The sequence below is a fragment of the Coregonus lavaretus genome, assembly GCF_964263955.1.
Source record: "Coregonus lavaretus genome assembly, chromosome: 20".
In the NCBI taxonomy this organism is placed as follows: domain Eukaryota; kingdom Metazoa; phylum Chordata; class Actinopteri; order Salmoniformes; family Salmonidae; genus Coregonus; species Coregonus lavaretus.
In genome coordinates this window covers 45,153,104-45,178,238 of record NC_140007.1, presented here as the reverse complement: position 1 = coordinate 45,178,238, position 25,135 = coordinate 45,153,104, and the positions used below count along the sequence as shown (strand labels likewise).

The 25,135-nt window shown below is 43.2% G+C and overlaps 1 protein-coding gene across 1 annotated transcript; it reads right to left on the bottom strand.

The window, feature by feature from the left end:
* Positions 1 to 10,863: 10,863 nt before the first annotated feature.
* Positions 10,864 to 12,729, bottom strand: LOC311148192 (G-protein coupled receptor 61-like; the record flags this gene model as incomplete). Its single annotated transcript, XM_084185073.1, has 2 exons — positions 10,864 to 12,353; positions 12,660 to 12,729. 2 exons carry the CDS (start codon positions 12,727 to 12,729, stop codon positions 10,864 to 10,866), a joined length of 1,560 nt encoding a protein of 519 aa, XP_084041199.1.
* Between the last annotated feature and the right edge of the window lie 12,406 nt (positions 12,730 to 25,135).

Sequence of the window (25,135 nt, the reverse complement as noted above, 5' to 3'; positions counted from 1 at the left end):
AGACATCTAGAGAGGAACCAGGCTCTGAGGGGTGACCAGTCCTCTTCTGCCTAAGCAAGTTGTGTCAGACACTGGCATCATTACTGAGATAAGTGATGCTTTTAATCAACATTTTATATCTGCAGGCCATTTATTTGAAATCAATTGTAGTTTAATTGACTCTGGTCAGTAGTGCTGAGCAATTAGTGGTTTTTGAGGTCGATTCGGTTTCGGTTCGATTATAACAAAAAAATGATTTTTAATGGTATTTACAAACCCAAGAATAGGGAACATTGAATTGCCAAAACATTTAAAATATTCCATTGTCTCTGTCAGGTCCACATTGGGTAGACATCAATAGAAAAATAGGAAATTACTATGAAATAATACAATATTTCAGTTGTGTATATTACTTAGTTTTTATTTGATGACTTTATATTATTTTTAATTCCTTAAAGTCATCGTCTCAACTCTGCTCTGGCAGTAGCAGTCAGTCAGCCAGACATACCATCTGACGTTACCTGTGTGCTCCATACTGTACAGCCTTTACTCTTCCTATTAAAGCTAGCCTGCCTAAATATGCTGCAGAGCTGTCTGACTAAATCATCTGACTAGTTCTTAAATAATATGCCATTTAGCAGACGCTTTTATCCAAAGCGACTTACAGTCATGCGTGCATAAATTTTTGTGTATGGGTGGTCCCGGCGATCGAACCCACTACCTTGGCGTTACAAGCACCGTGCTCTACCAGCTGAGCTACAGAGGACCAAAGTAGATAAGGCATACTTTCACCAACTGTCTCTGTCCCTCTTGTCGTTGTGATGTGCACATTTCTCTCTCAATATGGTCTGTATATGTGTATCTGACCTAAGATAGCAGGTGAATCTGCCCAGAGATCTGTGTCTGAGCCCAAAAAAAAAATTGTAGTCATTCTTCTTATTATTTTTATTTATTTAACCTTTTTTTTTTTTTAACCAGGAAGGGATCATTGAGATTTGAAATCTCTTTTTCAAGAGCGTCCTGGCCAAGACAGGCAGCACCAAGTCATTACACAGTTACAGACGGACAACATGAACAACCACAGGTCATCTAGTAAACATCCATAGACATCACAGGAACATAACAAAATCATAAAACAGCAATTAAAAAACATTGACAGGTCAAGGAATCAGCCTCAAAACCCTTCATCAATAATCCTGGAGGGTGTTGTTGATTTGGCCAACTGTTGTGAAGGGGTTTTTCTTCACCAGGGAAATAATTATTCTGTCATCCACCACGGTTGTTTTCTGTGGTCTTCCGGGCCTTTTGGTGTTCCTGAGCTCACCAGAGCGTTCTTTCTTTTTAAGAATGTACCAAATAGTTGATTTGGCCACACCTAATGTTTTTGCCATCTCTCTGATGGATTTGTTTAGATTTTTCAGCCTAATGATGGCTTGCTTCACTGGCAGTGACAGCTCTTCGGACTTCATATTGAGGGTTAACAGCAACAGATTCCAAATGCAAATGCCACACTTGAAATCAACTCTAGACCTTTTATCTGCTGACTTGTAAATGAACTGATGAGGGAATAACACACACCTGGCCATGGAACAGCTGAGCAGCCAATCACACACCTGGCCATGGAACAGCTGAGCAGCCAGTTGTCCAATTACTTTTTGTCCCTTAAAAAGTGGGGGACCACATATAAAAAGTGCTGTAATTCCTACACCGTTCACCCAATTTGGATGTAAACACCCTCAAATTAACTCTAAAACATATGTTTTTTTGTGGCCTCCACCGCCATCAAAGTTGCCCATCCCTGCTCTAGAGGAAGGGCGCATTGGGCTCACACAAAAAATTAACGAACTAAATGGAATTCAAGTAATTGAACCGACGTCGGTCAATTAGTTGTTCAATTAGTTGGTTAATCGCTCAGCACTACTGGTCAGTCAATCAACGGCTCTTCCCTCTCCCAGCCTCCAGTTGGCTCTATGGAAGATCAGTCCATTTCTAGTGAATCTTTGTTTTCATTTCAACAACTCTCTACTTGTGATGTGCTAAATGCCCATCTTAAGATTTATGTTGTTTTTTTTTTTTATCCACTGGGGCTGATTTGCTTGATCCTTTCTTGCTGCAGCTTTCTGCTCCCCTGATTGTGAAGTCATTGACACATATTTTCAACCTGACACTTATCTGGGGTGCTATCCCCAGGGTCTGGAAGGCCCCTGTCCGCCACAAAGGTGGTGACCCCTCTGACATGGATCATTATATCCCGATCTCTAAACTGTCTTTCCTAGTGACATTTTTAACATTTTTAATCAACACTCAAAATGAATTGTAAGTGTCCATCAGTCTGGTTTCAGGTCAGGTCATAGCACTGTCTCTGCTGCTTCTTTGGTGTTAAATGACGTTGTAGCTTGCAAAGTGGAATTATGTTTTTTTTTTCTCAAGATTTCTACAAATTAATTAAAAATGAAAAGCTGAAATGTCTTGAGTCAATATGTATTCAACACCTTTGTTATGGCAAGCCTAAATAAGTTCAGGAGTAAAAATGTGCTTAACAAGTCACGTAATAATTTCTATGGACTCACTCTGTGTTTTTGAATGACTACCTCATCTCTGTACCCCACACATTCTATTATCTGTAAGGTCCCTCAGTCAAGCAGTGAATTTCAAACACAGATTCAACCACAAAGACCAGGGAGGTTTTCCAATGCCTCGCAGAGAAGGACACCTAGAGATAGGTAGATCTGCATTCAGTTTTTTTTGCACCGTACTTGTGGAATGATCTCCAGAACAACAACATCAATGGATGTTTTGGTGCTGCTAGGGCAGCTGGTTGATGACTTTTTTTACTGAGGAATGTGTTTGTTTTTCATGATTGTGTTATGTACTGTAAGTTACTTTTTCTTAAATTGCTTGTAGATTTTGTATGTTTTATTGCGTTTGAATTTTAAATATTGTGAATTCGTATGATTGTGTGCAGGCTCCCTTCTAAAATATGCATTGTTTTCAATGGGATTCTCTGTTTAAATAAATGTAAATTAAACATTAAAATAAAAATGTAATTAGATACGAACAAAACTTCCTATCTCCTTAAGAAAATAAGGATCTAGAAATACATTCCTATGTATTGTGCCACCCATACACAAAAATGTATGCACGCATGACTGTAAGTCGCTTTGGATAAAAGCGTCTGCTAACTGGCATATTATTATTATTTATTATTTATTGTCATATTTTAGAAGATGTTATATCATATCTACACAGACCTGATCTGTAGATGTCTATTGAGAATAAGAGAGACTGCCTCATCCTCTGTAGAGGGGGGTGGTGGGATGAAGTGATGGAATGAGAGATGGATGAGAGATGGATGAGAGAGGAGAGAGAGGAGAGAGAGGGAGCATATCAGGATCCTCTCCTCCTCTCGTCCTCTTGCTCCTCCTACCACGCTCCCTCCGAGCTGTCATTGGTGACAGGTTGTCATGGAAACAGTGGGTGGCTTTCAGTAAAGAAGTAAGAAATCAAGTGAAGAAGCCCATGTTGTCTGGATTCAACCCCGGTCAGTGAGGACTGGATTCACCCTAGCCAGTGAGGACTGGATTCACCCCAGCCAGTGAGGACTGGATTCACCCCGGTCAGTGTTGACTGGATTCACCCTGGTCAGTGTTGACTGGATTCACCCCAGCCAGTGAGGACTGGATTCACCCCAGCCAGTGAGGACTGGATTCACCCCGGTCAGTGTTGACTGGATTCACCCTGGTCAGTGTTGACTGGATTCACCCCAGGCAGTGAGGACTGGATTCACCCCAGCTAGTGAGGACTGGATTCACCCCAGCTAGTGAGGACTGGATTCACCCCAGCCAGTGAGGACTGGATTCACCCCAGCCAGTGAGGACTGGATTCACCCCAGCCAGTGAGGTAAACTATGCCTACACTCCAGTACAAGATAATTGATTGCAAATCCTTACCTGACACCCAGGTATAAGCCATACTGACATCACTCATTACCTGACAACCAGGTATAAGGCATGACATCATTCCTTACCTGACAACCAGGTATAATGGGACTATGCCTCCTCCTATTCAACAGCCCCCTAAACGGAGACAGAAGTCACTTCACAGCTCTTTGATCCTGCTGCAGTTGAAAGGTCAGAGAGCGTTTGAACTGCTGCACCAACCTCCAGGAGGCGCTTTCTCTCTCATCTCTCTCTCTCTCCCTCCCTCTCTTCCTCTCTCCCTCTCTCTCCCTCCCTCTCTTCCTCTCTCCCTCTCTCTCCCTCCCTCTCTTCCTCTCTCCCTCTCTCTCTCTCCCCCTCTCTTCCTCTCTCCCTCTCCCCCTCTCTCTCTCTCTCTCCCCCTCTCTTCCTCTCTCCCTCTCTCCCTCCCTCTCTTCCTCTCTCCCTCCCTCTCTCTCTCTCCCTCTCCCCCTCTCTCTCTCTCTCCCTCTCTCTCTCCCTCTCTCCCTTTCTCCCTAATAATTTTCCCATAATCTCCAAACTTTCAATTGCTACCGTGCTTATGCTTTTCATATTTATTCTGTAAGAAACATTTACATTTAGCCCTATCCAAATAGGCCAATTCCCACGTATGTAAAGGGTTAACCCCCTAAAGTCGATTGACGCACAAAAAATGTCCCATCAAAATCTGATAAAGATATGTTTTTTTCTCATTGGATGCATCTCAATCTACCACATCCGCCAGTGTCGCACTTCCGCATCTGCGGTGAAAGGTGGCAGAGCTAAAGCTGTGTTTGTCAGACCATGAGACATCCCGAAAATCGGTCTTCTCACGAAAACGTCTGCAGCGTCCGAACAGTTTGACCTACAAATTATTATGTGTTCTTCGTTTTGTTCTACGACCCGCCACAAGTGTCACGGGACTCGTCTGAAGGTAACCGGTACCCTTAAAAAATGAATGGAAGTATGGAGGTGGTTTTGTGCCTACCCCCCAAAAAAGGGGTTAAATATATGTACCAAAAAATATATTTGCAATGAGGGAAAAAAGTATTTGATCCCCTGCTGATTTTGGACGTTTGCCCACTGACAAAGACATGATCAGTCTATAATTTCAATGGTAGGTTTATTTGAACAGTGAGAGACAGAATAACAACAAAAAAATCCAGAAAAACGCATGTCAAAAATGTTATAAATTGATTTGCATTTTAATGAGGAAATAAGTATTTGACCCATCTGCAAAACATTACTTAGTACTTGGTGGTAAAACCCTTGTTGGCAATCACAGAGGTCAGACGTTTCTTGTAGTTGGCCACCAGGTTTGCACACATCTCAGGAGGGATTTTGTTCCACTGCTCTTTGCAGATCTTCTCCAAGTCATTAAGGTTTCGAGGCTGACGTTTGGCAACTGGAACCTTCAGTTCCCTCCACAGATTTTCTATGGGATTAAGGTCTGGAGACTGGCTAGGTGTCACGATCGTTATGAGAAGCGGACCAAGGCGCAGCGTGATAGGCGTACATACTTTTATGAAGTGTACACAACACGAACAAAAAACAACAAAACGATACGTGAAGTCCTAGGCAATACAACAAACCATACGGAACAAGATCCCACAATAAACTAGTGAACACAGGCTGCCTAAGTATGGTCCCCAATCAGAGACAACCAGCTACAGCTGTCTCTGATTGGGAACCACCCTGGCCAACATAGAAATAAACGATCTAGAACAAAACCCATAGAAAACTAAACATAACAAGTCCACACCCTGGCTCAACATTTAAGAGTCCCCAGAGCCAGGGCGTGACACTAGGCCACTCCAGGACCTTAATGTGCTTCTTCTTGAGCCACTCCTTTGTTGCCTTGGCCGTGTGTTTTGGGTCATTGTCATGCTGGAATACCCATCCACGACCCATTTTCAATGCCCTGGCTGAGGGAAGGAGGTTCTCACCCAAGATTTGACGGTACATGGCCCCGTCCATCGTCCCTTTGATGCGGTGAAGTTGTCCTGTCCCCTTAGCAGAAAAACACCCCCAAAGCATAATGTTTCCACCTCCATGTTTGACGGTGGGGATGGTGTTCTTGGGGTCATAGGCAGCATTCCTCCTCCTCCAAACACGGCGAGTTGAGTTGATGCCAAAGAGCTCGATTTTGGTCTCATCTGACCACAACACTTTCACCCAGTTCTCCTCTGAATCATTCAGATGTTCATTGGCAAACATCAGACGGCCCTGTATATGTGCTTTCTTGAGCGCCTTGCGGGCACTGCAGGATTTCAGTCCTTCACGGCGTACTGTGTTACCAATTGTTTTCTTGGTGACTATGGTCCCAGCTGCCTTGAGATCATTGACAAGATCCTCCCGTGTAGTTCTGGGCTGATTCCTCACCGTTCTCATGATCATTGCAACTCCACGAGGTGAGATCTTGCATGGAGCCCCAGGCCGAGGGAGATTGACAGTTCTTTTGTGTTTCTTCCATTTGCGAATAATCGCACCAACTGTTGTCACCTTCTCACCAAGCTGCTTGGCAATGGTCTTGTAGCCCATTCCAGCCTTGTGTAGGTCTACAATCTTGTCCCTGACATCCCTGGAGAGCTCTTTGGTCTTGGCCATGGTGGAGAGTTTGGAATCGGATTGATTGATTGCTTCTATGGACAGGTGTCTTTTATACAGGTAACAAGCTGAGATTAGGAGCACTCCCTTTAAGAGTGTGCTCCTAATCTCAGCTCGTTACCTGTATAAAATACACCTGGGAGCCAGAAATCTTTCTGATTGAGAGGGGGTCAAATACCTATTTTCCTAATTAAAATGCAAATCAATTTATAACATTTTTGAAATGCGTTTTTCTGGATTTTTTTGTTGTTATTCTGTCTCTCACTGTTCAAATAAACCTACCATTAAAATTATAGACTGATCATTTCTTTGTCAGTGGGCAAACGTACAAAATCAGCAGGGGATCAAATACTTTTTTCACTCACTGTATATTTCCTGATTTTTTAAAATATCTCCTAGATTTAGGACGGACACTTCAAAACCTTGTTTCTTATGATTTTTTGACTGTCCTTTTTTAATGTACTTTTTGACTGTCCTTTTTGACTGTCCTTTTTGCCATTTCTGAATGTGTTATTCAATGCCTTTCTATGGGCTTTAGTAGTAAAGGCCAAAATCAATATTTTATCCCAAGAAAATGTGTATGCAGTATATTTTTTTGATACCTAAAGGGGTCCTAAAATTCAAAATCAAATAGCTAAATGATCCATAGTGTGACCATCTTAAAACAATTCCATATGTCATATTAGCACCCCCCCCCCAATGTCTTAGACTCTAAATAATTAACTACTGATAATTTGTTCTTATTTTCCAAGAGAAGGTTGATGCGGATTATTTGAATTACTGTTCAGAATAGGAACTGTATAATGACAAATCTAGCTTTTCCATTTTTCATATTTCCACAGCTCCATGCGTCATTCAAAATGTCAGCTGAGAGTTAGACAGCAGCACACAGCTGTTGAAGCCGCTTAGAACGGGACAATAGGGCCAGATTCTAAAGATTAGGTCGCCATCCCAAATGCCACCCTATTCCCTACGTAGCGCACTACTTTTGACCAGAGCCCTATGAGGCACATCCTAGCACCAACTGCCAACCTCCACCGATGCCCCTGGTGTTTAGAGGTAAACGTTGGCGAGTGCCAGACAGTACATGCTAAGTGTTCCGTGTTGTTTACCCAGAAACACCCACGGCTTGTTGTGGCTACACAGCACAGGTGACAGATAGACAGGTGTGATGAATGATGCTGACACATGGCATGCTTTGGCCTTTGCCCTCTTTTCTCCTCACAAACTGCATTCTCCCTCTCTCTCTCCCCCCCCCCCTCTCGCTTTCTCTCTCTCCCCCCCCCTCTCTCTCTCTCTCTCTCTCTCGCTCTCTCTCTCTCTCTCTCTCTCGCTGTCTCTCTCTCTCTCTCCCTCTCTTCCTCCCCTCTCTCGCTCTCTCTCTCTCCCTCTCTCCCCCCCCCTCTCTCTCTCTCTCTCTCTCGCTGTCTCTCTCTCTCTCCCTCCCTTCCTCCCCCCTCTCCTCTCTCTCTCCCTCTCCCCCCCCTCTCTCTCGCTCTCTCTCTCTCCCTCCCCCCTTCTCTCTCTCTCCTCTCTCTCTCTCTCTCTCTCTCTCCTCTCTCTCTCTCTCTCTCTCTCTCTCTCTCTCTCTCTCTCTCTCTATTTCTCTTCAATGCAGATCTTGTGTAATAACATCAGTGCTGACTTTTGTTTTTCATTTGGGCTGTTTCTATTTCTAGCATTTGTTTCACATGAAATAAATATGTTTATTTTGCGTCAAAAGAAAATGGTATAGTGAGGCGACTCCCAAATTAGTCAAAATGTGATTAGTAAGTGGTTGTCTGTGTGATATGACAGGTACATATCAACGAGGGATTCTGCTAAAATAAATACACCAAATAATAACCTTGTGTATTCAGTGTGGATTCAAATAATAACTCATGTATTCAGTGTGGAGTCAAATAATAACCTAATGTATTCAATGTGGAGTCAAATAATAACCTTGTGTATTCAGTGTGGAGTCAAATAATAACCTAATGTATTCAATGTGGAGTCAAATAATAACCTTGTGTATTCAGTGTGGAGTCAAATAATAACCTCATGTATTCAGTGTGGAGTCAAATAATAACCTAATGTATTCAATGTGGAGTCAAATAATAACCTAATGTATTCAGTGTGGAGTCAAATAATAACCTCATGTATTCAGTGTGGAGTCAAATAATAACCTTGTGTATTCAGTGTGGAGTCAAATAATAACCTAATGTATTCAATGTGGAGTCAAATAATAACCTTGTGTATTCAGTGTGGAGTCAAATAATAACCTAATGTATTCAATGTGGAGTCAAATAATAACCTTGTGGAGTCAAATAATAACCTAATGTATTCAGTGTGGAGTCAAATAATAACCTCATGTATTCAGTGTGGAGTCAAATAATAACCTAATGTATTCAGTGTGGAGTCAAATAATAACCTAATGTATTCAGTGTGGAGTCAAATAATAACTGTATGTATTCCGTGTGGAGTCAAATAATAACCTTGTGTATTCAGTGTGGAGTCAAATAATAACTTTGTGTATTCAGTGTGGAGTCAAATAATAACCTTGTGTATTCAGTGTGGAGTCAAATAACCTTGTGTATTCAGTGTGGAGTCAAATAATAACCTCGTGTATTCAGTGTGGAGTCAAATAATAACCTCATGTATTCAGTGTGAAGTCAAATAATAACCTCATGTATTCCGTGTGGAGTCAAATAATAACCTCATGTATTCAGTGTGGAGTCAAATAATAACCTCATGTATTCAGTGTGGAGTCAAATAATAACCGAATGTATTCAGTGTGGAGTCAAATAATAACCTCATGTATTCAGTGTGGAGTCAAATAATAACCTCATGTATTCAGTGTGGAGTCAAATAATAACCTCATGTATTCAGTGTGAAGTCAAATAATAACCTCATGTATTCCGTGTGGAGTCAAATAATAACCTCATGTATTCAGTGTGGAGTCAAATAATAACCTCATGTATTCAGTGTGGAGTCAAATAATAACCGAATGTATTCAGTGTGGAGTCAAATAATAACCTCATGTATTCAGTGTGGAGTCAAATAATAACCTCATGTATTCAGTGTGGAGTCAAATAATAACCTTGTGTATTAAGTGTGGAGTCAAATAATAACCTCATGTATTCAGTGTGGAGTCAAATAATAACCTCATGTATTCAGTGTGGAGTCAAATAATAACCGAATGTATTCAGTGTGGAGTCAAATAATAACCTCATGGATATGCTCATGCATATGTACTGTATATGCTTGCTATAAATACCATTGGCAAGGATCAGTTGTGAAATGATCCTGTTAACACATTGTCTGCCTCCCAAATGGCACCCTATTCCCTACATAGCGCACTACTTTTGACCAGGGCCCATAGTGCTTCAGATTGAGTGCAGTCAGAAATGGCTCTGAATATTATTTTTTTGATGTCTACCCGAGGAAAACATCTAAATCTGCATTCATTACCTTGGTTGCATTAGGAAGCGGAGGATGGGACTGGAACAGGGAATAAACACAAATGTATTCTGTTCTCTGCTGTGACCAGTGTGTTGATCTGGTTCTTAACCCTTTGTCTGATACTATATGGAGGTCTATAGGATTGATGCTTTACATTTGTCTAACGGATCGTCTTGGGGGTTCTTTCAGACTTTGACAAAGATAATTTGTGCTATCCACACTAAAACAAAGATTCTCAAGTGCTAATATGTTAGATGTTCTCTCACTCTTTCCCAGACCAACATATAATTCAGTAGCAATAGATACATTGACTGACTGAAGGACACAGTGTCATTAGACTGGCATTATATATTTTTATGTAAGGGTTTCGGTCTTAACAGACTGTCAATAGAATCAGTTGGGGTCAATTACATTTCCATTCAGTCAATTCAGGAAGTAAACCTCATAGAAAAGCACGGAGGATGATTGGAATTGGAATTTTCAGTTGATATCCTGAGTTTACTGAATTGAAACGGAATTTCCCCCAACCTTATCTCCCGTAGAGGAACCCTGATTCTAGTGACAGTACAAAATAATGAACATAGAGCTTTATCAATAATAACAACCTGAATTCTTCAAAAGAAGATACAAACTCTGTAGCTGTAGCTTTTTGCTCATAAGCACTGTCTCTTACTTACAATGTACACGTATGTCCCATAATCACACTGTAGCAAATGTGGACACAACACCATCAAGCCTAGCATCAAATAGAATACTCTAAATAACATGTAATCTATCTGCCGTTTCCACCATAGGACTTTACACCGGTGCTTGGCCTACAGACTAAGAATTTAGTGTTTCCACCTCTGAGGCCTGGCCCAAATAAAGGCCTACTGTACACATGAGTGGCCGGTGTTTGCTACAGCTCAGTCCTGTTTACCCTGAAGCAGTGGTCCGCTAGGTTGATGTCATTGTTCAGAGTCAGATGCTGCTGCTCCAAGAACTCAGAGGTCTCCTCGATAATCTGTCCAGGGATGTGGAAGTCAACAGGCGTGTGTTCCTGGACCAGCGTGTTCTTCTGACAAGGTCCATCTTGAAGAGGGTCCCTCTCCCCCGCCTCCTCCTTCTCCTCTGGCCTGCTGGCCCTGCTGTGTGCCTGGGATCCGCTGGGCTCCAGATTGCACCCTGTCCCCTGGAGGAACTGGAGGAAGTTCTCCTCGATGGAGGCCTCTCGGCTGGCCAGCTGATCCCCGTCGCCCGGCCCCGCCCACTTAAAGAGACAGGCCAGGCTTCGGCCCAGCTCCGTGCGGATCTGCCGGTTCAGACAGCCGTAGAAGAAGGGGTTGGAAGTGAAGCAGAAGTAACCGATCCAGGTCACGACTTCCTCCAGCTGGGCCGAAGCCAGGGAGGCCGGGGAGGTGGAGACCAGGGCGGAGTACAGGTGGAAGGAGAAGTAAGGTAGCCAGCAGCATAGGAACTGGCCTCCAACTGCCACCAGGACTGCCGCGGCTTTACCCCCGTTGAAGGTCCTCTGACTGGGGGTGCGGGGTTGAGGACCCCCAGGGCCACCTCCGGGGCCTCCCAGGCTGGCAGCCATGGTGGAGTGGCTGCTGAGGGAGTCAGAGCGGTGAGGGCGGGGCCCAGGTGTGTCCATCCAGGTAGGTAAGGGGCCATGCTGCATGGCTGCCACCCTGGCTACTTTAAACATGTTACAGTACACAACCAGGATGATCAGTACTGGACACAGGAAGTAGACAAAGGTGAAGAAAACCATGAAGATTAACCATGTGGTCCCTCCTCCTCCGGTCCAGTGTAGGGAGCAACGTCTCTGGCTTGGAGGACCCGGGAACATGGGACCCCCTAGTCCCCCTCCGAGTCCGACCCCTACCCCCTGGCTCCCCTGGAGCACCCAGCCCAGGAGCGGCAGAGCCGACATGACAATAGCTTTGACCCAGATCCCGACCAGCACCGTCACAACCACCCCCACGGTCATCTTGACCTCATGGCGCATGGGGTGGACTATATAATAGTACCTCTCCACGTTGATGGCAGAGATAGACAAGATGGCGGCACTGATCAGCCCCACGCTAAGACAGAGGTAGCTCCGGCACAGTGCCTCATCGTGCGCCAAGACCCGGTCCGACAGCATGCCCAGAGGCATCAGAATCAGAGCCGCCAGCAGGTCAACCAGACACAGGTGGAACACGAAGGCGAACTTCCTCAGCTGCGGCGTCTTGGTGATGACGGCCATGACTGCTAGGTTGCCTACAACTGCTAAGAGGTCCATGAGAAGCATGGCACACAGGGCCAGGGACTGGGTCAGGGACAGGGGGGCTCCGCTGGTGCCGGTGCCCACAGGAAGGCTCACGTTAGAGGCATTGGGGTGCAGCGAGGCGGGGAGCCAGGGACCTGAATGAAAAAATTAATGCATTGTATTACACAGATTTTAAATACATATAGAGTAGCCTATAAATACATAAAGAAATTATCAAAGATCAAGAACACATTAAAGTCCAGAGAACTGTCTTTAACCAAGTTAAGTTAAGATAAAGTCAGTACTCAGGCAGAAAAATGAGGATAACTGTCCCAAAATTCCCAGGTTTTCCAGAAATCCTGGTTGGAGGATTCCAGATTTCCTGCTTATTCCTTCATAATTCCGGGAATCTTCTAAATAGGGAAAGTTACCAGAATTTTGCAACCTTAGTTGGTACCGACCTGGAAGTCCGGAGAGGGAGGACTGGGAAGAGTTCCAGGGGGAGGTGGAGTTGTCAGCAGGAGGCTCCATGAGAGGATGGGAGAGAAGGAAGGAGAGAGACCAGGGAGACTCACAGGTCCATCACCCATCCTCCCCTGCTTCGAGCTGGGGCTGAGGAACCGGGGACTGGGGGGTTTGGGGGGTGGGTTGGGGATGAGGAACAGAGCCTCAGGTGGAGTGGGTACTGTCTGTCGGTGCAGGTAGAGCTGGACAGGTCATGGACAGGTCACCCTGGGCAGGTGGAAGTCTGGCAAAATTCCACTTTCATTCTAGAGATTAAAGTCTGGTCGTGCACCTGGTAACCCGACTAGATGGTGGAAGTCTGGACTGTGGATGAAATGGGATGGGCCTCTGGAGTGGTAGGAGAAGGAATGGGATGGGCCTCTGGAGTGGTAGGAGAAGGGATGGGATGGGCCTCTGGAGTGGTAGGAGAAGGGATGGGATGGGCCTCTGGAGTGGTAGGAGAAGGGATGGGATGGGCCTTTGGAGTGGTAGGAGAAGGAATGGGATGGGCCTCTGGAGTGGTAGGAGAAGGAATGGGATGGGCCTCTGGAGTGGTAGGAGAAGGAATGGGATGGGCCTCTGGAGTGGTAGGAGAAGGGATGGGATGGGCCTCTGGAGTGGTAGGAGAAGGGATGGGCCTCTGGAGTGGTAGGAGAAGGGATGGGATGGGCCTCTGGAGTGGTAGGAGAAGGGATGGGATGGGCCTCTGGAGTGGTAGGAGAAGGGATGGGCCTCTGGAGTGGTAGGAGAAGGGATGGGCCTCTGGAGTGGTAGGAGAAGGGATGGGCCTCTGGAGTGGTAGGAGAAGGGATGGGATGGGCCTCTGGAGTGGTAGGAGAAGGTGTGATGTTGAGAGGTTTCTAGTTGGAGAGGTTGGACTCTGAAACAAAGGAGAAGAAACATTACTGGCAATAAAAAAACAGCTGTTATGAACTGCGAGGTAAACCCATTGTTGAAATCGACTACAGTATGTCTGCATATGCATGAAGAAAGAGCTTCATTACAATACTATTTTGAATGTGATTCACTTCACTGTCTGACCTACTTCCAAATAATGTAATTTAAACATTACAAAGCCACATCAACATCAACAGCCTTTTAAGCAATCAAAGAGAGGGATTCTCCTATATATGAAGCAGGGTCAAAATACAGCTTCCTCCTTTTCTGTTTGTAATTATAAAATGTAGAACAAGGCATTTTAACACTCAAATTCGAACACTTGCATGTTAAAACTTTAACACTCACATTTGAACAGTCGTCGTGTTATTGTAGAACATGTACAACACATTTATAAACATGCCACAGTAATCCTCATCTTGTGTATGGGTACAAACTCCATTTCACCCCCTGTGTTTATAATGAAGCCACAGACCACAGTCACGTATGTATAGCCATTTCTTAATTTGTTACATAATGTGACATCTGCATCTTCTCAAGCTTGTTTTTCAGAACAGTCAGCCCTGCGGGGAGAAGCTAAAGGCACGGAGGATGTAGCCCACCATATGTCTCAGAAACAGAAAATACATAGTGTTGGGAGAATGTGTCAGCTGTGGGCATACTGGTGAATTCATGGTTTATAGCAACATAAATTAAGCAGAAATGATAATGGTATCTTTAAAAGTATGAAATATAGAGAGGTTACTGAGTCACTGCAAAGATAGGAGCATCTATCCATATGGGAGTTTTGTTCATTCAAACTAGGCTATTTGAAAATGTCAGGCCACACTATCTAGTATCACAGAATCAGTAAGCAAATGTTTATGTACTATAAATACGAACTGTGTCATTCTGGGTTATTAAAGCTACTACTTTAAAGTGGGCCAAGGAGTAGTCTAAATGGAGTAGCTGTAATGAAACATGGTGTTGTAATGCTAGTCTAAATGGAGTAGCTGTAATGAAACATGGTGTTGTAATGCTAGTCTAAATGGAGTAGCTGTAATGAAACATGGTGTTGTAATGCTAGTCTAGGGGGAGTAGCTGTAATGAAACATGGTGTTGTAATGCTAGTCTAAATGGAGTAGCTGTAATGAAACATGGTGTTGTAATGCTAGTCTAAATGGAGTAGCTGTAATGAAACATGGTGTTGTAATGCTAGTCTAGGGGGAGTAGCTGTAATGAAACATGGTGTTGTAATGCTAGTCTAGGGGGAGTAGCTGTAATGAAACATGGTGTTGTAATGCTAGTCTAAATGGAGTAGCTGTAATGAAACATGGTGTTGTAATGCTAGTCTAAATGGAGTAGCTGTAATGAAACATGGTGTTGTAATGCTAGTCTAAATGGAGTAGCTGTAATGAAACATGGTGTTGTAATGCTAGTCTAAATGGAGTAGCTGTAATGAAACATGGTGTTGTAATGCTAGTCTAGGGGGAGTAGCTGTAATGAAACATGGTGTTTTTGTTGCTAGTCTAGGGGGAGTAGCTGTAATGAAACATGGTGTTGTAATGCTAGTCTAGGGGGAGTAGCCGTAATGAAACATGGTGTTGTAATGCTAGTCTAAATGGAGTAGCTGTAATGAAACATGGTGTCGTAATGCTAGTCTAAATGGAGTAGCTGTAATGAAACATGGTTTTGTAATGCTAGTCTAAATGGAGTAGCTGTAATGATACATGGTGTCGTAATGCTAGTCTAAATGGAGTAGCTGTAATGAAACATGGTGTTGTAATGCTAGTCTAAATGGAGTAGCTGTAATGAAACATGGTGTTGTAATGCTAGTCTAAATGGAGTAGCTGTAATGATACATGGTGTCGTAATGCTAGTCTAAATGGAGTAGCTGTAATGAAACATGGTGTCGTAATGCCAGTCTAAATGGAGTAGCTGTAATGAAACATGGTGTTGTAATGCTAGTCTAAATGGAGTAGCTGTAATGAAACATGGTGTTGTAATGCTAGTCTAAATGGAGTAGCTGTAATGAAACATGGTGTTGTAATGCTAGTCTAGGGGGAGTAGCTGTAATGAAACATGGTGTTGTAATGCTAGTCTAGGGGGAGTAGCCGTAATGAAACATGGTGTTGTAATGCTAGTCTAGGGGGAGTAGCTGTAATGAAACATGGTGTTGTAACGCTAGTCTAGGGGGAGTAGCTGTAATGAAACATGGTGTTGTAATGCTAGTCTAGGGGGAGTAGCCGTAATGAAACATGGTGTTGTAATGCTAGTCTAGGGGGAGTAGCTGTAATGAAACATGGTGTTGTAACGCTAGTCTAGGGGGAGTAGCTGTAATGAAACATGGTGTTGTAATGCTAGTCTAGGGGGAGTAGCTGTAATGAAACATGGTGTTGTAATGCTAGTCTAAATGGAGTAGCTGTAATGAAACATGGTGTTGTAATGCTAGTCTAGGGGGAGTAGCTGTAATGAAACATGGTGTCGTAATGCTAGTCTAGGGGGAGTAGCTGTAATGAAAAATGGTGTTGTAACGCTAGTCTAGGGGGAGTAGCTGTAATGAAACATGGTGTTGTAATGCTAGTCTAGGGGGAGTAGCTGTAATGAAACATGGTGTTGTAATGCTAGTCTAGGGGGAGTAGCTGTAATGAAACATGGTGTTGTTGTTGCTAGTCTAGGGGGAGTAGCTGTAATGAAACATGGTGTTGTTGTTGCTAGTCTAGGGGGAGTAGCTGTAATGAAACATGGTGTTGTTGTTGCTAGCCCTTACTGTCTCTCCAGCCCTCTGAGGGTGTGTGTGTGTACGTGCTCATGTGTGTCTGTGTGTTTCTGTGTGCGTGTGTGTGTTTGGCGCAGAACCGTGAGGCCTGTTCTGATGTTTACTGTCAACCATACACACAGCATCACACACACTGTGGAACACACACACACACAGCATCACAAGAACTAAAATAACCAACCGCACAGGCTGTTGTTATATATCCATACTTGTTCACCCCCCTGCATATGCAATTCTTCCATGTCACAAGTTGTGACGAACAAAAACTTTGTTGCACGTACATAGCTGATTCTAATCCAGCTCCTCACCAATGGCCGCTGTGCATTCACATCACGGACGTCGCACGCACAAAGAATCACTGACTGAGGATGCATCTCAATGGCACCCTATTCCCTATATAGTGCACAAATTTTGACCAGGGACCATTGTGCTCTCGTCAAAAGTAGTACCTATACAGGGAATATGATGCGATTTGGGACGCAATCTGACTTTTGCCCTGAGGTCTTTGTAATATAGGTCAGAATGTCAGTACAACCTTCAACCGGACAATGTGAAAAACCATTAACAGTGTCTTTCTTAGCTGTGATGTACTGTAGTGTAAAGGAGGATTAACACCCTAGAGACACTATCCTATCAGCATAACCTATCGGCATAACCTATCAGCATAACCTATCGGCATAACCTATCAGCATAACCTATCAGCATAACCTATCGGCATAACCTATCGGCATAACCTATCAGCATAACCTATCGGCATAACCTATCAGCATAACCTATCAGCATAACCTATCGGCATAACCTATCGGCATAACCTATCAGCATAACCTATCAGCATAACCTATCGGCATAACCTATCGGCATAACCTATCAGCATAACCTATCAGCATAACCTATCGGCATAACCTATCGGCATAACCTATCAGCATAACCTATCAGCATAACCTATCAGCATCACCTATCAGCATCAATAGGTTTACAGCCTGTAAAAACAGATGTTTCCTCCCAAATGACACCCTACACTCTTATAAAAAAAAAAGAAGTGCTATCTAGATCCTAAAAGGGTTCTTCCGCTGTCCCGATAGGACAGGGATCATCGACAAAATGTTTTCTTGATTGGATGGTCAGGGGGCCGGAACATAATAACAAATAATTTGTAGACTGCAAATTGACCGAAGCCCAAACAGATATAACATTTGACTAAAACATAATCATTTCAAACCTTGCTTACATTTGTCTCTACAAGGTGTCGAAAGCGTTCCACAGTGAAGCTGGCCCATGTTGACTCCAATGCTTCCCACAGTTGTGTCAAGTTGGCTGGATGTCATTTGGGTGGTGGACCATTATTGATACACACAGGAAACTATTGATTATGAAAAACCCAGCAGTTCTTGACACAAACCGGTGCGTCTGGCACCGACTACCATACCCTGTTCAAAGGCACTTAAATATTTTGTCTCGCCCATTCACCCTCTGAATGGCACACATACACAATTCATTTCTCAATTGTCTCAAGGCTCAAAAATCCTTCTTTAACCTGTCTCCTCCCCTTCATCTACACTGATTGAAGTGGATTTAACAAGTCACATCAATAAGGGATCATAGCTTTCACCTGGATTCACCTGGTCAGTCTATGTCATGGAAAGATAGTTTTTTTTGTACACTCAGTTTCTATCTCTCTATTATGCGTGGGAATATATTGGAACAGATTTCCTAAAATTAAAATCACTTGAAGCTGATTTGCTGGTGTTTTTACAGTATTTTACGTCCAACACATACACACAGCACAGGAATGAAATCATCAACGTGTATTGATCACATCTTTACTAATGCTGCAGAGATGTGCTTGAAAGCAGTATCCAGATCCATCGGATGTAGTGATCACAATATAGTAGCCATATCTAGGAAAACCAAAGTTCCAAAGGCTGGGCCTAATATTGTGTATAAGAGGTCTTACAATAATTTTGGAAGTGATTCCTATGTTGTTGATGTAAAGAATATTTGTTGGTCTGTTACTAATAAGCATGCACCCATTAAGAAAATGACAGTAAAAACTGTTAAATCCCCATGGATTGATGAGGAATTGAAAAATGGTATGGTTGAGTGGGTTGAGGCAAAAGGAATGGCAAATAAGTCTGGCTGCACAACCGATTGGCAAACGCATTGCAAATTGAGAAATCATGTGACTAAACTGAATAAAAAGAAGAAGAAACTACACTATGAAACAAAGATAAATGACATAGAGAATGATAGTAAAAAGCTTTGGAGCATCTTCAATGAAATGTTGGGGAAAAAGGCAAACTCAGCTCCATCATTCATTGAATCAGATGGCTCATTCATTACAAAACCGACTGATATTGCCAATTACTTTAATGATTTTTTCATTGGCAAGATTAGCAAACTTAGGCATGACATGCCAGCAACAAACGCTGACACTACACATCCAAGTATATCTGACCAAATTATGAAAGACAAGCATTGTAATTTTGAATTCCGTAAAGTGAGTGTGGAAGAGGTGAAACAATTATTGTTGTCTATCAACAATGACAAGCCACCGGGGTCTGACAACTTGGATGGAAAATTACTGAGGATAATAGCGGACGATATTGCCACTCCTATTTGCCATCTCTTCAATCTAAGGATACAGGAAAGTGTGCCCCCTCAGGCCTGGAGGGAAGAAAAAGTCATTCCACTACCTAAGAATAGTAAAGTCCCCTTTACTGGCTCAAATAGCCAACCAATCAGCCTGTTACCAACCCTTAGTAAACTTTTGGAAAAAATGGTGTTTGACCAGATACAATGCTATTTTACAGTGAACAAATTGACAACAAACTTTCAGCATCATTATAAGGAAGGACATTCAACAAGCACAGCACTTACACAAATGACTGATGGTTGGCTGAGAGAAAATGATGATAAAAATATTGTGGGGGCTGTTTTGTTAGACTTCAGTGCGGCTTTTGACATTATCGATCATAGTCTGCTACTGGAAAAACGTATGTGTTATGGCTTTACACCCCCTGCTATATTGTGGATAAAGAGTTACCTGTCTAACAGAACACAGAGGGTGTTCTTTAATGGAAGCCTCTCCAACATAATCCAGGTAGAATCAGGAATTCCCCAGGGCAGCTGTCTAGGCCCCTTACTTTTTTCAATCTTTACTAATGACATGCCACTGGCTTTGAGTAAAGCCAGTGTGTCTATGTATGCGGATGACTCAACACAATACATGTCAGCTATTGCAGCGACTGAAATGACTGCAACACTTAACAAAGAGCTGCAGTTAGTTTCAGAGTGGGTGGCAAGGAATAAGTCAGTCCTAAATATTTCTAAAACTAAAAGCATTGCACTTGGGACAAATCATTCATTAACCCTAAACCTCAACTAAATCTTGTAATAAATAATGTGGAAATTGAGGAACTTGAGGTGACTAAACTGCTTGGAGTAACCCTGGATTGTAAACTGTCATGGTCAAAACATATTGATACAACAGTAGCTAAGATGGGGAGAAGTCTGACCATCATAAAGCACTGCTCTTAACATCTTAACAGCACTATCAAACAGGCAGGTCCTATAAAAATGTTATAAATTGATTTGCATTTAATGTTTTGCAGAGGGGTCAAATACTTATTTCCCTCATTAAAATGCAAATCAATTTATAACATTTCTGACGTGCGTTTTTCTGGATTTTGTTGTTGTCATTCTGTCTCTCACTGTTCAAATAAACCTACCATTAAAATTATAGACTGATCATGTCTTTGTCAGTGGGCAAACGTACAAAATCAGCAGGGGATCAAATACTTTTTCCCCCTCACTGTAAGTTCAGGAAAACATCAATAATTGTGTATGATCTTCTGTGTAGAAAAGAACATCATGATGTTCTTTTTCCACCGGTCTGATTTACAGCCTGGTCTCTGTTCTGGGGGGTTCTGAGGGAAACAGAAGACACATATGTGATCTTGAGAGTCTTATCTTTCAAGAATGGGGTCAAACTATTTTGTAGCTCAAAGTGTTAAGTGTTTCTAGGAAGAAAACAGAAACCGCTCTGTTTATTACAACCGTATCTAGCGGCTACCGGAAGTTACTGACGTAACCTCGGTTCTATGAACAAAGCAAAAAAAAGTTTTTCCAGTTTCTCTCACAACCCCATTTTCAAACCAGGCGACACCACACGGGGACAGTCGAAGAACCCCTTTGGAACCCCTGTTTCTAAGAGTGTTCACACCACTGAATTTAAAATGGATTAAATTGTGATTGTGTGTCACTGGCCTACACACAATACCCCATAATGTCAAAGTGGAATTAAGATGGTTTTTTTTACAAATAAAAATAAAATAAATGCTGAAATGTCTTGAGTCAAGAAGTATTCAACCCCTTTGTTATGGCAAGTCTAAATAAGTTCAAAACTAAAAATGTGCTTAACAAGTCACATAATAAGTTGCATGGACTCACTCTGAGTGCAATAATAGTGTTTAACATGATTTTTGAATGACTACCTGATCTCTGTACCCCACACATACAATTAGCTGTAAGGTCCCTCAGTCTAGCAGTGAATTTCAAAAACAGATTCAAACACAAAGAACAGGGAGGTTTTCCAATGCCTTGCAAACAGCACCTATTGGTAGATGGGTAAAAATAAAAAAGCAGACATTGAATATCCCTTTGAGCATGGTGAAGTTATTAATTACACTTTGGATGGAACTACAAATATACAGGCATCCTTCCTAACTCAGTTGCCAGAGAGGAAGGAAACCGCTCAGGGATTTCACCATGAGGCCAATGGTGACTTTAAAACAGTTAAAGAGTTTAATGGCTTTGATAGGAGAAAACTGAGGATGGATCAACAACATTGTAGTCACTCCACAATACTAACCTAACTGACAGAGTGAAAACTAGGAAGCCTGTACAGAATAAAACACATTTCAAAACATGTATCCTGTTTGAAACAAGACAATAAAGTAAAACTGCAAAAAATGTGGCAAAGCATTTTGGGGCAAATCCAATACAACACATTATTGAGTACCACTCGCCATATTTTCAAGCATGTGTGTACATTAGTGATCATCATCATATGGGCTCCCGAATGGCGCAGCGGTCTAAGGCACTGCATCTCAGTGTTTGAGGCGTCACTACAGACCCCCCTGGTTCGATTCCAGGCTGTATCACAACCGGACGTGATTGGGAGTCCCATAGGGCGGCGCACAATTGGGCCAGCGTCGTCCGGGTTTGGCCGGTGTAGGCCGTCATTGTAAATAAGAATTTGTTCTTAACTGACTTGCCTAGTTAAATAAAGGTTAAAAAAAATAAAAAAAATAGTGGTGGCTGCATCATGTTATGGGTGTGGTTGTAATTGTTAAGGACTAGGGAGATTATCAGGATTAAAAAATAAACTGAATGGAGCTAATCACAGGCAATATCCTAGTGGAAAACCTGGTTCAGTCTGCTCTCCACCAGAAACTGGGAGACGAATTCATCTTTCAGCGAGACAATAACCTGAAACACAAGGCTAAATCTAGACTGGAGTTGCTTACCAAGAGGACAGTGAATGTTCATGAGGGGCCGAGTTACAGTTTTGACTTAAATCTGCTTGAAAATACATGGCAAGACCTGAAAATTGTTGTCTAGCTGTGATCAACAACCAATTTGACAGAGCTTGAAGAATTTGGAAAATAATTATGGGAAAATGTTGCACAACCCAGGTGTGGAAAGCTCTTAAAGACTTAACCAGAAAGACTCACAGCTGTAATTGTTGCCAAAGGTGATACTAACATGTATTGACTCAGGGGTCTGAATACTTATCTAATCAAGATATATTAGTGTTTTATTTTTCATAAAACATTTTACAAATCCACTTTGACATTACAGAGTATTTTGTGTAGATCGTTGACAAACAAAAAGACAATTTAATCAATTTTAATCCCACTTTATAACACATCAAAAATTAGAAAGAATTCAAGGGGTGTGAATACTTTCTGAAGGCACTGTATATAAGTAGCAATATCATTTAGTAAAATAAGGATGTTTCTCTATACACAGCTTGTATTTTTACAGAACAGAATCTCCCGTTTGTAATACGAACAGGAGTACTGTCAAATTAAAAGTTAAAATAGTATTGAAACACTACCTCACTGTGCCAGCAAGGAGCTCCAAGCATTAATGTGAAAGAAAGAAGGATTTGCCTTCAGGCCATGGTAGAATCTCAGTCGGTCTGTTGCCGCTAATTGAGAACCATATGACCCTCCCGTCGCATGACTGTCTGTGTGTTTACGGCTAGAAGGAAAACTGAACCGTTGTTGTTTATTGTTGTAACAACAACTCAGCTTGTTTGTCCATTGAGAGAGGTCTAGAAGTTAAATGGTTTCACCTTCCCAATGTACAGGCTAATGTTAGAGTTGGGTTGCCATAACACATTTATCTACCCTCAGCTAGCCAGCTAGGACTGCCCTGTCCAACACCTTTACCCCCATGTCAACCTCCTCTCCTCTCCTTCTCTTCCCCTCCCGTTTTCTCCTTGTTGAACCTCTCCTGACCTCCTCCTCTCTCAGTGACTCCTCTCCCATGCACAAACAGAGTCTAGCATTCAGTGAATTTGTTGTTGTCACGAGAGGAGAGGTAAGTAGCCTAGCACTCGAGCACTGGTAAGTATAGAACGTTGTCATGACTGATAGTCACGTTGTGATACCTCCACAGACTTGTAATGTGTATAGTCCTGTGCTAAGCTAAAGCAGAGCAGTGTGGTGAGAATGAGACGATGGCATACCTTTAATAGTTAGTGTGGAGACGGGCTGCTCCTTCCTCTCCAGGTTCACTGTCTGCTTGGATGAGGGAAGTGGACCGATTTGGCTCTATGTCTCTCACACACAAACACACACACACAGACTACAGCGCGTCAGAGAGAGAGAGAGAGAGAGAGAGAGAGAGAGGAGAGAGAGAGAGAGGAGAGAGAGAGAGAGGAGAGACAGAGAGACAGAGAGAGAGAGAGAGAGAGAGAGAGAGAGAGAGAGAGAGAGAGAGAGAGAGAGAGAGAGAGAGACAGAGAGAGAGAGAGAGAGAGAGAGAGAGAGAGAGAGAGAGAGAGAGAGAGAGAGAGAGAGAGAGAGAGAGAGAAGAGAGAGAGAGAGAGAGAGAGGGAGAGGGAGAGAGAGAGAGACAGAGAGAGAGAGAGAGAGAGAGCGAGAGAGAGAGAGAGAGAGAGAGAGAGAGAGAGAGAGAGAGAGAGAGACGCTCCTGTGTCTCTTCCTCACCTGGCTCTTTGATCTCATCTTCCCCTGCCTGACCCACCCACCCCCACAACACACACACACCCCCCACACCCTCAGTTCTTGTCTTGTTCAGGTGTCCACGGCAGAGCAACAGCAGAATGGAAGAAACACTGAGAGCAGGACAGCATGCTCCTCTCCTCCTCTCCTCCTGCTGCTGAGGCACAATGCACACACACTCACACTCCACACTCACACTCCACACTCACACTCCACACTCACACTCCACACTCACACTCCACACTCACACTCCACACTCACACTCCACACACACACTCCACACTCACACTCCACACTCACACTCCACACACACACTCACACTCACACTCCACACACACACTCCACACACACACTCCACACTCACACTCCACACACACACTCCACACACACACTCACACTCCACACCACACACACACACTCACACACCAAACCACACACCACACATACACACATGCGCTCACTCCGGAATGCGCTCAGGGCTCAGGGTAACTGCAGAGCAGTGCGGAGCAGAGAGGCAGTGAGGGTAGGGAGGGAGGGAGCACCCAGCCTCGGTGCTTCTCCACTGGGTCTTAGTGCTCACATTCCTGTTCTGGCTGGATGGATGACTGGCTCCTTCTGGATGTATCCCTATCTCGCTCTATATGCCTGAATCTCCAAAACAAACTCCTAGCCACTAGCCCCTACCCACTACCCACTGGGCACACATCTATTCCACACCAGTGTGTGCCCAGTGGGTAGTGGCTCTTCTGTCTATCTGAAAGGATGGGTGATTGAGGACAGGGACCAATACGGTCCAAATTCCACCTAGCCTATCAGAAGGCAAGGTTAATTAGTTTCCATATTGCTTCAACCTATCAAATTATACCTGGTGCTGACATGCACCCTTTGTGCTGATCTTGTCCACATTCTAATTGTGCCCACATTTTTCAGACAGGCGTAGAAGATTAAAAAAACACATTGTGATCAGATTGTGATCAGATCCTTCTGACCAACATCGGGATGTAGTCAGGCACGCATTGTGTCTGGTCATCAATCAAGTGTAAACAGATCTGGATGGTCAAACCGTCGACTCATGGCTTCAGTAATTTATCTTAAGATAAATAAAATCACATTATTTTGAAAGAATGTCTGTCAAATAATTTGCACACAGTGAGGCACAGCTAATCTGGTCACAATATGGACACAGAGGAAGGATAAGAGACATTTTAATACAACGTGTAGACGCGACATACCTTGATCAGATAGTGACTGGATCACATTGATCATATCATGAAAACTCACATGTTAGCGCGTGGTGTAAATAAGGCTATTGATCTGCACGAGAGGGTAGGGTGCAGAGGCTATAGGGGTTGAATTGGGATTATTGTGTTTGGTTGAGTTCCAAATAGCACCCTATTCCCTATGTAGTGCACTACCGTTGACCAGGGACAAAAGACAATGTAGGGAATAGGGTGCTATTTGGGACACAGTCTCTCTCTCTCTAGCCTCGGTGAAGGTCACCTCAGGGCAACAAATCACCTTT